The sequence below is a fragment of the Canis lupus genome, chromosome 12 (assembly GCF_048164855.1).
Source record: "Canis lupus baileyi chromosome 12, mCanLup2.hap1, whole genome shotgun sequence".
NCBI classification, from domain to species: Eukaryota; Metazoa; Chordata; class Mammalia; order Carnivora; family Canidae; genus Canis; species Canis lupus.
Genome location: NC_132849.1, coordinates 27,771,708 through 27,786,894, shown reverse-complemented (window position 1 = coordinate 27,786,894; position 15,187 = coordinate 27,771,708). Strand labels below are relative to the sequence as shown.

The window sequence follows — 15,187 nt, the reverse complement described above, 5'->3', positions numbered from 1 at the left end:
TGGTCTCACCCATTACTATGGATTACTCCCAGCTACTCCCATTGACTATTTCCTCTCTTCACTATTTTTGAAGGACACTGCCAAGTGTGGTTGTAATACACCTGCCATCCATTTTTGCCTCGTATCCACATAGTGAACTGACCCATGTGTAAACAATGCTTGGGCTTTTTTCTCTTCATTTAACTAGTTATAGAGGGACCCTCCATATAACTCCAAATGCGAGCTAGGGGAAGGGTACTGGTGTGATTGTGCTGGGTGATGTGGTGGTATGCTTTACCTCTTCATATAGCTTACTTGTACCCTCTAGTTCTGCTTGGGGTCAATTCTAGATTGAGAGTGAGAATGAGTGGGAAATATCAGTGAGGGTGACAGAACATGAGAGACACCGAACTCTGGGAAACAAACAAGCGGTAGTGGAAAGGGAGGTGGGCGGGGGGTTGGGGTGACTGGGTGACGGGCACTGAGGGGGGCACCTGATGGGATGAGCACTGGGTGTTATGCTATATATTGGCAAATCGAGCTCCAATAAAAAAAATATACAAAAAAAGAGTGAACAACTGCTGGGCATGTGTCTAACTATTGCTTGATAGTCTGACATAATTCAAATCAAAATGGACAGTTTTGGATCATCACTTAGTGCCTCATGTATAAGTGTTTCTTTCTCTATGAGTGCTCAGTAACACATCAAGAGCTATCTCTGAAAAAAGCATATAATTCTCTGCTATAGAGAATTCTCTGCTTGACACACCTTCTTTATTATTCCCCAGAGTGAGCCTTTCTGCCTGATGAGTTTACGTTATCTGAGATGGTTTTTGATTTGCTTTTAATCTGGAAAGAAATTTTGCAGTGTGGAATTCCATTGCAAGTTTTTTCTTTCCATGTTCGAGATACCATTCTACTGTCTTCTGACTTCCATTGTTGTCATTAAGAAGTTAGTTGTCAGTCTTTTGCTTCCTTGAAAATAATCCTTTTTATGATCTGTTGCTCTTATTAGTTTATTGGGTTTCATGCAATTTCAGTCTGATTTGGATTTCTTTTTATTTACCTTACTTGGGATTTATTGTGTTTCTTAAACCTGTGAATTGGCGTCTTCATCAGTTTGAGGAAGTTGCCAGCAATTCTTTCTTCTAATAATGCCTCTGTCCTACTTTCTTGTTCCCTTTAGGACTCCAATAAATGCCATAAGCTTCCTCACTTTATTTCCCACATCTTTTACACCCTCTTCTGTGTTTTCTATTATCCTGTGTCTGTGCTGTAATTTGTGTTTCTTCTAATTTATTTTCCAATTTATTAATTCTCTCTTATTCTTTTTGGTTTCCAGATTTATTGAGATATAATTAACATATAACATTGTGTAAGTTTAAGATGTACAAAGTAAGGTGGTTATCTGATACACATTTTTTTTTTGTTATCTAGTTGTGTGTACTTGTAGTTCACTGATTTTCTTTAAGAGGATTCTTCAGTGTTCTTAGTTCATTTATCGTCATTTTTTTAGGGTCAATCATTGGAGCTTTATTAATTTTCTTTAGTGGTGTCATGTTTCCTTATTGCTTGTGATCTTTGTGATCTTTATTGGTATTTGTGCATTTAAGGAAGTAGGCGCTTTTTTCAATCTTTGTAGGCTGGCTTTGGAAGGCATAGGCTTTACCAGTTAGTTTATCCAGAGATTCTGGGTGGGCTTGCTGCTGAAGTTCTCAGATAGGCAGGTCTGGTACCTGGGTCAGCAGGTGGGCAGACCTGGTGCTTGGGTCCACAGGAGCCAGTATGGTGTCTGGGTTCACTGGGTTCATATGCCCAGTGCCTGTCTATAGTGGTAGACCTGGGACCTGGTCTGTAGATGGGTCTAGTGTCTGGGTGCACAGGGCTGTCCTGGTGCTGGGATGGCCCTGGAGCCTGGGTTCATGGGAGCTGGCCTAGAAGCTGAAACTATAGAGGCCACTGTAGCAGTTGGGCAGTCCTGAAGCCTGGGTCCATAGGAGTCAGTCTGTAGCCTGTGGCTACAGGGGCCATGAGGACCACTTTGGAGTTTGGATCCATGGGTCCTGCCTGGAGGCTGGGGTCATGGGAGTTGGTCTGGAGACTGGGGCTCTAGAGACCAGCCTGGTGCTGATGTGGGCATGGGAACCCACCTGGAGCCAGGTTTATGGGGGTAACCTGTCTAGAGCCTGAGGCCATGGGGTCTGGGCTGGTGCTATGGTAGCCTAGGTGGCTGGATCCATGAGAGACTGCCTGGATCTTGGGGTCAGTGGTACCAACTTGGAACTGGGGCAGGCCAGGAACCTCATTCCATGGGAGCTTATCTGGAGTCTAGTTTATGAAGGCTGGCCTGCATGCTGGGGTAAGCTGGTAGCCTAGGGTCTGATGTTAGGGAGGGCTTCCTGGATTAGCAGGAGGCTGCCTGGAACCTGAGTTTGTGGGGGGTCTGCCCAATGCTAGGTTAGACTGAGTGTTGGAGCCTACCAGAAGTCTAGGGCCATGGGAACTGGTCTGGTGCTCAGGTAGGGCAAGAGACTAAGGCCACATGAGTCAGTCTGGTGCTGGTGTGGGCTGATGGTGGAGTTCACTGTGAAGTCAGCTCCTTACTTCACTCTCCTCCCATAAGGTGGATGTCTCTTTCCATGCTGGGCTACCTTGGCTTGGTTGATTGGGTTGGTAATGGCAGTAATGTGAAATTACGTTTCCTACCCTTTTTTTCAATGCATCTTTTCATATTTCTATGCTCCACTCAGGTGCTGTCATCCTTCACCTGAAATTCTTAGCTCTTGTGAAGGTATTTTTATGTATGAATAATTGTTCAAACTGACATTTCTAGGAGGCAATAAGTGCTAGAAATTCCTATACCATCAGATTGTTAATGGTACTCTCTAATATTTCTTCTGCTGTATGTTGTCTGTTGCTAAATACAAATTTTGGTTTATTTGATTTTATTTGTTGTGTTATATAGTTCTAGAGATACTGTTTAACTCTTCCAAATCTGCCACTTTTCAGTTTGCTATCCTAGAAAAATACATCCATATTTGTTATTTGCTTCTTAAATATGGTTAGGATATTTGTTTTAAGCTCTGTGTATAAAAATTACAAAATCTAATGTCTTTGTATGTTTCTGCTATCTTGCTTTGTCTATTTTTGGGGTTCTTGTTCTTGTGATCTTGTTTATGTGTATACCTGGTAATCTTCAGTTACTTGTGGGTTGTTTCCTTTGCAAAATTGTTTAAGTGGTTCTGCCCTCCTCTAAAGAGGCTTTCTCTTTGTTTCTGGTGCAAAGTGTTTGGTCTACATTAAACCAAATACAGTTTAAGAGTCCCTGGCTCAATCAAGCTGTGAATACTCAAAGTGAAAATCCTCCAGAGGGCTTGTCCATTGCCACAACCTTTCAAGAATTACTTCTTTTTTTATATCTTTCCTTCCCCCACTTTGTTCAGTGCCAAGACAGCCCACTTCATGTGTCCCAGAGAAAGGTGAGGGTGCATCTAGATCTGGTTTGCTTGTCCCCTCCCCAGTCCTACACAGCCCTGAGTCCTGGCCCCTCCCTCCTTTTTGGTGCTTCTGTAACTAGAGTATGGTATGTGTGTATGTTATATCACCACAGAACACATAGAGGTTTTAATGCTCCTTTATTTCAGATCCTGATTCTGTAAGTCTGAGATAAACCCTGAGAATCTGTATTTCTGACAAGCTTCCAGGTGATGCCAATGCTACTGGTCCACAGATCACACTTTGAATATTGAGGATATATAAAACAAGGACTGTTACATCTAGTAACTTGGCAACATGTGAACAAAAGCGAAATTGAATGATAGGAATTGTGCTATAGAAGTTGGGAAGGATTTATAGAACTGAGGTGACCATATTAGACCTTGACCTGAAGTAGTAAAGGTTAGATATGGGTGGACAAAGGAACGAAATCTCAAGTTGGATCCCGTTCTGGCTACCTGAAGAGAGAAGGAAGGCTATATCGCTAGATTTTATTCTTATGAAGCTCTTTTCTTACACAGAAATTTCCTTCACATGTTTGACCCAGTGTCTCATCTCAGGATCATTCACCACCTTGGTGGTAAAGGGTGTACCTCCATAGTAGGGAGACATAAGTAGAGGTATCAGATTATCTGGTATCACCAAAGCCCCCAACACCTCAACTAATGGCACTGGCTACACGGAGCTCCATGTATTTACAGGATGAAAGGATGATTCTGAAAGTATGGTCTCATTCATTTGGGGAATATAAATAATAGTGAAAGGGAATAGAAGGGAAGGGAGAAGAAATGGGTAGGAAATATCAGAAAGGGAGATAGAACATGAAGACTCCTAACTCTGGGAAATGAACTGGGGGTGGTGAAAGGGGAGGGGGCGGGGGGTGGGGGTGAATGGGTGACGGGCACTGAGGGGGGCACTTGACGGGATGAGCACTGGGTGTTATTCTGTATGTTGGCAAATTGAACACCAATAAAAAATAAATTTATTATTAAAAAAATGAAAGGATCTTGGGGATCCCTGGGTGGTGCAGCGGTTTGGCGTCTGCCTTTGGCCCAGGGCACGATCCTGGAGACCCGGGATCGAATCCCACGTCGGGCTCCCGGTGCATGGAGCCTGCTTCTCCCTCTGCCTATGTCTCTGCCTCTCTCTCTCTGTGACTATCATAAATAAATAAATTTTTTTTTAAAAAAATGAAAGGATCCATAACTTATTAGCTGTGGTCCTGAATGTGTTTGCATTAGTATATACAGCATCCATATCAATGTATTCTGAATGTTTGCTTCTTTGTACCTTATAGTAGGACATTGAACCCCTCTCCTCAAGACATTCAAGTGGATCTGGTCCTATCTCAGGACTATGGGGGTGATGCCATAGGCTCTAGATTTTCTTCTTGGAGCATGGAAACCAACTCATGCTAATGGATACCTAGGGCAACTCCTCATCCTAGCCGCAGATTGATTCTGAATCCTAGTTTTGACTCAGAAACACCTATTGCACATTTAAGTGTGGGTGCTTCATGATTCCACAGTCTCGAGGAAATGACTTTGGGGCTACCCAGGACAAGACCATAATGATCTTTTATATCCCATTGTGCAGTGAGAATCCCTGGGAAGGGTATACAGTGTGAACTTGACTGTTTTTATGTGGTTAGGTACACTGATGAGGTAGCACAAATGTCAAGAGCTAGAATAATCTATTGATTGTCAAAGCAAAAAGACTGGTAGAGAGAAATAGGCTGATCTGGGGTCTGGTGACAGACACAGGAGACTTAATAGGCCAGTTGTTACAGGAAGCTGTCATGTACCGGGAGCCTTGCATACTCTATTTTAACCCACACAATAATCCAACAAGGTATGATGCATTTCATATAACAGTCATTTGAGGATCAGAGATGTGAAAGGACTCTGCTAAGGACATAAGTCTGAAAGTTACAAAGCCTAATTGTGAATATACATCATTTGAATACAAGTCTCTGGCTTTTTTTTTTTTTTAAGATTTTATTTATTTATTCATGAGAGACACAGAGACAGAGAGAGCATAGGCTCCCTGCATGGAGCCTGCTATGGGACTTTATCTCAGGACTCCAGGATCACACCCTGAGCCAAAGGCAGATGCTTAACCACTGAGCCACGTGGGCATCCCAAGTCTCTGGCTTTTGAACACTAAACTACTATCTTAGTGTGGATTCTCCCTGAGAAACCCTACCATTGTCTCACCAGAAGCTGAGGACACTAGGACATTTATCCACCAGCTCCTTCCTCATTGACTGAGGTTGCCATTGCGATGAATATCCTTGAGGTGTGAAGCTGACAGGTACTGGGAACTGCCACAGTGACACTGAACTCAATTGGCCTGAGGAGATTGGGGAAGAGTATCAACGGCACTGCCTCAACTTTCCTTCACAGAGGACCTAATGTATGTCTAATAGCTGAGAGCACTGGAGCATCTGGGAACCAGGCTCCTTTCTCAATAATCCAGGGCAGTGATCTAGTTTGTGATGGGCAGAATGCTCAGTTGCTGACTTTGCCCAGGTGTGGCTCTCTTGAGTGGAGAAGCAGCATGTACACAGACTCTGAAAACCTGGGGAAGCATACACTGGGGGATTTTTACCTGGTCTGAGATTGGCAGAGACTATGGTGACTGTAGACCAGGAGTAGTTGCAAGCTGCACAGGTCTTAGGGGACCCATCCCTTCCCTAGCCTATCTTGAACCTACCTGGGGCTTCTACCCCCAGGAATAACATTCCAGTATGTCATTTTGTGGCAACAGAATCCAGTCATCAGTCCTGGGGGCAATCCCATAATGTTTCTTTCCTCAAACTTGGTGTTGATGACTATATTTCCTGGCTGTTGCTCTTAAAGGCTTAGCATGCCCTACTTTTTCAGGGTGAATAGAAAAGTCATAGCTGTGCTTGTTTGACATTTACATAAATACTCGCTGAAATCTCTGGCAGCAGGAACCAGCAAATTTTGAATGCCAGGCAGTCCCAGCCCAAGTGAGGCAGAACCTCCTTCCTTCCCTGTGTGGATAAAAAGCTTGGGACCTGTTGGAGTCAGTCAGAGCACCTCAGTCCAGAGGAAGCCATAGTCCATAATAACAGATTACAGGTACAGCTTGAAGTCGTGAAGCCTGTTGACCTTTGATCTTCTCTAGGTCCCTGGTGTCTCCTTTTCAGTAAAAGAACTAGGAGTCCTAGACAGCTTTCCAGAGCTCTTTGATGCCTTAACTTTGGATCCCAGGACAAGAGCATCTCTTGGACAAAGGTAACTTCAGCTCAGATGCCATTTGTGGGGGGTCTTCTTTCACTGCTCTATTACTAGCCTTGGGGAGCCTTGGGGGGCCCTTGGTGGAAGGCACAGGATATTGGAGGAGTTAGGGCTTCTTTCAAGACTGCAGGTAGTGATTTGCTTACTCCCTGTCCAGTGATAACTGTTGAATCAGGCCGTGAGGATCCTGAAGCAGGGAGGGATGTGAACAACTGGCTCTAACTATGGGAAGTTTGTGGCCTTCATGGGGAGCTGTCCTAATTCCCTAATCAGAAGCTCAGGGACATATGCCCCTGACAGTCAAAACACCTAATGGAGCTTGTAAATGTCCATGTACAAGCTCCTAGTGATGCCTCTTTGGATAAAGAATGGGGGAAGATGAGGGTCAGAGAGGCAGGTCTGCTGCCACTTTAGTCATGTTGAAGCTTGAAGTCAGAATGAGTGGTGACTCACCAGCAGTGTGGGAAGCTAGAATGAAGATAGATGCGCAGTCTCCTCTCCATTCCTTCTTTTAAATCCAGAGACTTGTTGCACCAAACAGTGGCTAAGGGAATGTTCTGGAGCCTCCTAACAATCACAGATCACAGGAGGGCATCAGAATCTGGAGAACCAGGACTACCCAGTCACACCAGAGATAGGAATTTCTATTTGGGGTTTTCTGGCCTTGTAAAACCCCCCTCCTTAGTCTCAAATATGCATCTGGGACAGGATCTTGGGGCAGCTTTCTAAAAAAAATTGATACAAAATTCCAGGGTATAGGTGGGTGAGAAGTGGGTGACATGTTTTCCTTCTTTCTTTCCCCAACAAGACCAGCTGCTGACAACCTCCTCTTCATCATCTGATCTACCTTGTTCCCTTTAAGGAAGCTCTGAAGCTATCATGGCCACCCCACAAAGTGAGTGGTGAATTTCAAACCAGTTTGAAAATATCTCCATTCTGCTTCACCATAGACAATAGAGTACAAAGGCCCCCATCATTTACTCAGCTTACAGATGCGTTTATTTTTTGCTAAAATACTGAGATCGGAAAGTCTGCATTTGAAAAATCTCAGAACCATTTAGCTCTTTTCTTATTATGTCCTGAAGTTTATAATAACCTCATACGTGTTTCATGCTTTTCTGTCTTCTGGCAGGTGTAGAATTTCCCAGAATCTTTGGTGTTTATGATTCTCTACAAATGGTGTGGGTCCTGAAAGAAAATTCATTAATAGCAACTCCTTTTAGCAGAAATGTCAAACCTGGTGAGTGACAATCAAAGCCACTGTTGCCTCTAAACGGGACACCACCTCCACTGGGGATGGGGCCGAACTTACATGAACTGGCCAGGGCCTCTCTTACTTCTGGGTGGCAACCCAATGCTCACAGAAAGGATAAGAATGTTCCCTTCCAGAGAGGAAACCCTGCATCTAGAAGTGAGGGTGCAAGGGATTGGCAGTTCTTCTTACCAAGAGAAAATGTCTTCAGATAATAAGGGGTTGTCCACTTAGACAGCAGTTGACCTCCTTGGAGTTTCTCTCCTTTAAATTTTAACTATCACTACCTATGTCTCCAGAATCAAACTTGATTATCTTTTTCACCACCAAAACAACACATGTTTCTAATTCAGTATCCTCTCTTCTAACAATGGAGGATATTCTCTGCTCCCAGCAAAAGTCAATCTATCTCAGCTTCTTTTTCTCTTGCTAGGACTTCAGTGTTTGATTTAATTCTTCTCTTCCCTCCATATTCCACCTTCGTCTGCCTACTGGACCCTTTCTACACTGACAGACATGCTCTAATATAATATTTCTAAGTTAATACTAAACACTTTCTCTTGATTCCCACATTCCATTCCTACTACCACTGGAATAGGAAGCCCCCACCCCCCACCTACCAATTACCATACCGTTCTATGTACCAGTCGCAGCCAAACTTCATAGAAGAACTGGCTATACAACTTATTTCTACTTCATCTCCTGCTCATGCTTTCATAAACCAACCTGACTTCTGAACTGTTCTCTCAAGCTCTTCTTCCCAAGGTCTCCAAATACACTCCTCTGTCCTCACATTATTTGGTTCCTCAGCTACAGTCAACATAATTGATAACTCTTTCTTTCCTGAACCACCCCCCATCTTCTCCTTCTGTAGAAACATCCTCTTGTGGTTCACTGGCTTCTCTTTGGCATTCTCCTTTCTGACTCCACTTTCTCTGTAAAATCTCCAAATGCTGGGGATCCTCAGATCTCAGTCTGCAATCATTATGCAACCCCTCTAAAGGGATTGGCAGCTGGCCTCTTTCATTGATGTATTGTGTCTATCACTCTGGCATTTATGCTTCCAACCTAGAAGTCCCCTCTAAACAATCTATCCACATCCTCTCAGTGTCCCCTCAGACATCTCTAACTTCATCTATTCCAAGCAGAACTATGGATCTGTCTTCTCAAAACTGCTGATGAGCCTAGTCTTCCTCATTTCTATGAATGGTACTACTATCACATATTTCCTCGAGCGAGAAGTGCAGGAGGTACCCTTGCTTCAATCTCTATTCAATCCACCTGCAAAGACTGATGAATCTGTGTGCAAAATATGCCTTATTTCTAAGATAATATCATTTCTTACCTGGGCCACTGCTATTGCCTCACTGTGCTTCCTCCCTCTTCATTTGTGTAGCTTCGTCCATTCTCTACAAAGCATTAAGAGTGACCTTTTGAACTATGTTTTTTTATATAAATTTATTTTTTATTGGTGTTCAATTTGCCAACATATAGAATAACACCCAGTGCTCATCCCATCAAGTGCCCACCTCAGTGCCCGTCACCCAGTCACCCCCACACCCCGCCCACCTCCCCTTCCACCACCCCTAGTTCGTTTCCCAGAGTTAGGAGTCTTTCATGTTCTCTCTCCCTTTCTGATACTTCCCACTCATTTTTTTCTCCTTTCCCCTTTATTCCCTTTCTTATTTTTTATATTCCCTAAATGAATGAGATCATATAATGTTTTTCCTTCTCCGATTGACTTATTTCACTCAGCATAATACCCTCCAGTTCCATCCACGTCGAAACAAATGGTGGGTATTTGTCGTTTCTAATGGCTGAGTAATATTCCATTGTATACATAAACCACATCTTCTTTATCCATTCATCTTTTGATGGACACCGAGGCTCCTTCCACAGTTTGGCTATTGTGGACATTGCTGCTATAAACATCGGGGTGCAGGTGTCCTGCCTTTTCACTGCATCTGTATCTTTGGGGTAAATCCCCAGCAGTGCAATTGCTGGGTCGTAGGGCAGATCTATTTTTAATTCTTTGAGGAACCTCCACACAGTTTTCCAGAGTGGCTGCACCAGTTCACATTCCTACCAACAGTGCAAGAGGGTTCCCCTTTCCCCACATCCTCTCCAACATTTGTGGTTTCCTGCTTTGCTAATTTTCCCCATTCTCATTGGTGTGAGTTGGTATCTCATTGTAGTTTTGAGTTGTATTTCCCTGATGGCAAGTGATGCAGAGCATTTCCTCATGTGCGTGTTGGCCATGTCTATGTCTTCCTCTGTGAGATTTCTGCCTTTTGAACTATGTTAATTGACAGTATCATTCCCATATGTTTGTGTTTTGGAGGTGGGAAGTGGGGGCTAGTGGGGAGATCTCAGGGGCACCAGTCTTCTTTCAAAGCCACATAAGGTCCTTTATCCATTCTTCCCCTGTGACACTCTCCTTTCAGATCCCCTCTAGCACCTTATTTCCATATCTTCATTTACTAGCATCCTCTTAACTTTGGGATCTTGGTTTGAACTTCACCTCTGCAGAGAGGTCTTTCTTGATTTCTCTATCTAAATCGACTCTCCTGCTGTCCCAGACTTTGGACACTTGCCCCAAAGTAGGCATTGCAATTTATTGTGATTCTGGTCATTTCTCTGCTTACATCTTTTGGTTTCATTTTCCATGGGTGCAATGACAATGTCTCTCATATCCTCAGCTAAATCTCTGATACTCACATGCAGCCTTGTCCTGAGTGGGCATTCAATAAAGAGAGTTGACTGGAGAATTCTTGGCCCCCTACCCAGAAGGATAGATGCAGAACACCCAGGCTAAATTTGTTGGGAATTAAATTCAGCTGATAGTGACAGGAAACCCATATAACTGGGACTTAACTAAGAAATTTATTGCTTTCTCATGAAAAAGAAGCCTGACCAGGTAGGTTGAGGCCAGTGTGGTGGTTCCATGATACTCTCATTGTCCAAGGATTCTAGCTTTCTGCTTCACCAAGCTCAAGTTCTCCTCAACCATCATCCAAGTATTTGAGGCTGGCAGGAAGAGGACCTGGGGGATAAGAAAGGAGCTTTTCCCAGCTGAGTCAACTCCTTTTAAAGTACATTCTTAGAAATCCCGCACAACACTTCCACATTTATCTAATGGGTTACAACTTCAGCATGTGATCAAATTTAGCTGCAAATGTGGTGGGGAATTTTATTTTTATTTTTGGGATGCAATATGCCTTGGTAACAACTAGGGGTCTGATATATTAAGTAAGAAAAATGAAAATGGGCTTCAGATAATAATGAATGAAGGGTCTCAGCTACATGGCAAATGGGAGGAGCCTTTTGGGGGAGTCCTGACTGCTCAGCATCCCCCCTAGGCTGGGAGGAGTAATGTCAGGCCAGAAGGACTGGCCTTTCTGCTTCTTGGAGCATGCTGTTTCCATTTTTCCTTGTGTTTCCAGTCCATCTTGATTTAACAACATGTACAGACAAAGAATTCCATGATGCAGGAAAAGGCAATCCAGTTTACTTGGGAATCAAGGGCCACCATCTCTGTCTCTTCTGTGCAGAAATTCAGGGCCAGCCTTCTCTGCAGCTTAAGGTGAGTGGTTGTACAGCTAATGAGAGAAGCATTGGGAGATGATGCCCTTTTTATTTAATTTAACATATCACTGAATAAAAATAACATTTTTTTCAATCCTGTGTTGTTCAGTCTAAGGAAAGAAATGTGACTTGGCTGACACCCTAGTCAACAAGCGCTACTTTTGGCATGGGTGTTACACTCATTTGAATGTGAGAGCATTCTCCAAAACCAGAGAATACACCCATGAGAATGTTTTGAAAAGGCCAAGGAATGGTGGCTTCTCCATCCTCAATTTTCTTTGACTGCTTCCCAGAAATTCCTCCAAGATGCTGGGCTGCTTCCACATAAGCAAAGGCCACTATGTGGCATAGGAGACAAGGAAGAGATTTTTAGTCTGGATTTTGTGGATTGTTTGCCTATGGTCTCTATACTGAAGGTAGCATTTGTAGTTATGAAGTGAATCCTTCTGGTTATGATGAAAGCTGTAAGATGTCAGCCTACTTGGAGGCTGGGAATCTTGTGAGATGCCTACACCAGCAGATGAGTGCCCACCAGGAGCACCCATAAAAGAGACTTAAGCCTGCCTCTATTCTCAGGGAAGGTAGTGCTGTCTCATAGAATCAGAAGCACTTGGTGTCATGGGATCCTGGAGTGGAGTCAAGCTATTGGGAACCAGCAGGTTGCCTGTTTTGACACCTGTGTTCTTTCATCTGCTTGTGTCCTTGGCATTCTTCCCTCCCTTCAGGGAAGGCAGGTACTCTCAGAGCTGTGTTAGTTTAGACCTTTCCTCTCAGTAATTCTCTCTAATAAGCCTTTTTTCCTAATCCTAGGAGAAAAAGATCATGGATATGTACCGGGAGAAGAAAGCACAGAAGCCGTTTCTCTTTTTCCATAGTAGGGAGGGTTCCACCTCTGTCTTTCAATCTGTCTCCTATCCTGACTGGTTCATAGGCACTTCCAAAATGGAAGGACATCCTGTCATTCTCACGAAGGAGAGGGGCAAAAATCACAACACTAACTTCTATTTAGAGCCTGAGGACTTACCTCATCCTGAGATGTGAGTGGCTGATTCCAGGACAGAGGATCAAGTAGTCCAAGAATCTTCCATTCAGAAATACAATGGGTCATCTTGAGAGACCAACATGCACTGATACCCATACATATCCATCTCATTCTCATCTTCCCAAACCACCTCATCCTTTAGACATCATTTCTGCACCATGTCTTCCCACCTAAATGTCATCCCAATATGAAATCTGAGTCACTTTTTATTCTTTCCTGATCTTGTCCCACCATCCACCAACTGCCACATCCAGTTAAGTCAACATCCAAAATGCTTCCTGTACACCCCTCTCTTCCTTTTGAGAACCTATGGCCTAGAGATGTGAATTCCAAATATTTTTGTTCATACAACCCTATCAAAAAGAGTACTATTTGTTAATTTTCTGCATGTTTATAATAAATATCATGATATGTATTCCCAAATGAATCTAAAGTTTTTATTTACTTAAGTAATCTCTACACACCTCATGGGGCTCAAACTTGTGACCCTGAGATCAAGAGTCACATGCTCTTCCAACTAAGCCAGATGGGTGCCCCACCAAAGATGAATCTAAAGGATAAGATACATATGAAATGAAAGTTTTACATGTCTTTATCATAATGGATTCATAATATCATTAGCTAATAATTTGACACATAATATATACTTTGGTTAAGATTAATTAATTCACTATATTGAATTTAAATCAATCCATATTTTAAGGAATCACTTGTATTAGTTTAAGGCTTTTTCAGGTGACTTCTCAGAACTTATTCTATTTACGTATACACTGTTTTTAAAATGTTTTTTAAAAAACATTTTATTGTTTTTACTTATAAATTAGCTCAAAGTAGAAGAGCTATTTGTGATATTTTCCTGTTATTATTCATGTTTTCTAGAATTTTAGTCAAATCCTTAATTAACAGTTTCTTTATTAGGATGCTTTTAGGCCAGTTTGGTGAGGATTACTTTAGTTAAAGCCTGTAATAAAATCTAAAATTCACACAGCCAATCGCATGGAACTGCAATTTACCATAATATCTTGCTCATGAATGTGAACATGATGGGCATAGGGAATCTTGTTCTTTGCACATGACAAGCAGTGGTATTAGGTTTTGCAATGGATACTCATTGCTAACTAAGTTCAAATTTCTTAGCCAGGCATAATCTGTTCCAAAATCTATCCTTGTGACGTTACCTTCTGGTGCCTCACTGGCCATGGTTCTGAGATAATCCTTGAATCCTCCCTTACATCTGGTTGTCCTGTTTCTTAGTCTAGTCATTGCTGTGTGACTGGCTCTGAGAAGGTATAACCTGAGAGCATGTCATCTCAGCTGTACCAAGCATTTCTCTGCTTGGGATTCCCAGGATACCTTGGGAAAAGACACTTGCAGGAACTTGCTTAGCATTCACACATGTGCACACCTGGAAGTGAGATGGAGCTGCCTATGAAGAACCTTTGACTAATGCCAGGGGAGGGGAGTGGGGGTGGAAACATGCTACTCTCTTGGATCCCTCAGGTGGACAATTCTGAGACACATTCTACCTACACAGTTCCCCAGAGAGTCCCAGTAGGATGGAGTTATAGTCACCCATGGCAGTGCAGAGCTCAAGAACACACCCTTGCGCTGGCTTACCTCATTTCCCTGCTTTGGTTTCTCCAGGTTCCACTCCTGTTCCCTGGATTAACTTCTCACCATCTGAATGCAAACCCTTATCTCAGGTTCTGCTTTCTGGTGTAAACTCAGGCTAAGACAGATTCAGTCAAAGCAAGCTTCTTTTCTCTGCTAGCTACACCCAACATGTTGGATTTCTTCTCTCTGTGCCTCTGTGCATGCTTTTGCAAACATCTCAAACACTTATCACTGTGTATCTCACCTGCCTATGTCTTCTTAATATCTTACATCTGTCTGAAGTGTTTAGAGGCTGCTCCTCATTCTCCCAACTAAATCCAATATCTTATCTTCTTTGAAGTCTGTAGCACTTTGCCTTATCATGTGACAGACATTCTTTTGTTAGACTTGTGCTGGAGTTCTTTCCTCCTTGTCTTGGCCTCTTTGCTCCTTTCTCCTCAACCAAATTCTAAGTACATAGTGGGCAGAGATTGTGACTTTGATATCTCTAGACTCCTTAGGTGCCAAATCTTGCATCCTATATAATAATTGCTCAAAATACATTGTTGAAACAAATGAATTCTCATTACATGTATTAGCATCTCCCAATGATACTGAAGTATGTCACAGTGGGGTTTGCTTTATTGTGGCAGAGGCAGTCCTAACTGGAAGAAGGATGCAAGGAATGTCAAAGCTCCTTGAAGAAGGTGAGGAAGGAAAGCACAGAAAAGCTGGCTAGGAACTTTCCTGTCTCAACTCTTCTTCCTCCCTATATGCCAAGCCGACCTTAGGGGACTGTGATGATATTAGGCTATCCTCTCAGGATGACTGGAAAAACAACCCAGAGCTTTCCAAAGGGCCTCCAGGCAATGTCCACTGACTTCATGGCATCTCTCTCTTGGATTTTGTCCAAACCTTCTCCAACATACATTCATGCATACTCATAAACTATTTAGGAGCACAGGGAAAGGATAA

The 15,187-nt window shown here is 42.9% G+C and overlaps 1 protein-coding gene across 2 annotated transcripts; it reads left to right on the top strand.

Annotated features, from left to right (window-relative positions):
• The first annotated feature begins 6,479 nt into the window (after positions 1–6,479).
• IL36B (interleukin 36 beta) lies at positions 6,480–13,032 on the top strand. 2 transcript variants are annotated; one of them, XM_072768907.1, is made up of 5 exons: positions 6,480–6,737; positions 7,549–7,635; positions 7,873–7,980; positions 11,436–11,575; positions 12,388–13,032. In XM_072768907.1, the coding sequence occupies exons 2-5, from the start codon at positions 7,620–7,622 to the stop codon at positions 12,616–12,618; spliced, it is 495 nt and encodes a 164-aa protein (XP_072625008.1). In that variant the 5' UTR covers positions 6,480–6,737; positions 7,549–7,619; the 3' UTR covers positions 12,619–13,032. The 2 variants fall into 2 exon arrangements, with proteins under 2 accessions (XP_072625008.1, XP_072625009.1); XM_072768908.1 differs by lacking the exon at positions 7,549–7,635.
• The last annotated feature ends 2,155 nt before the right edge of the window (positions 13,033–15,187 follow it).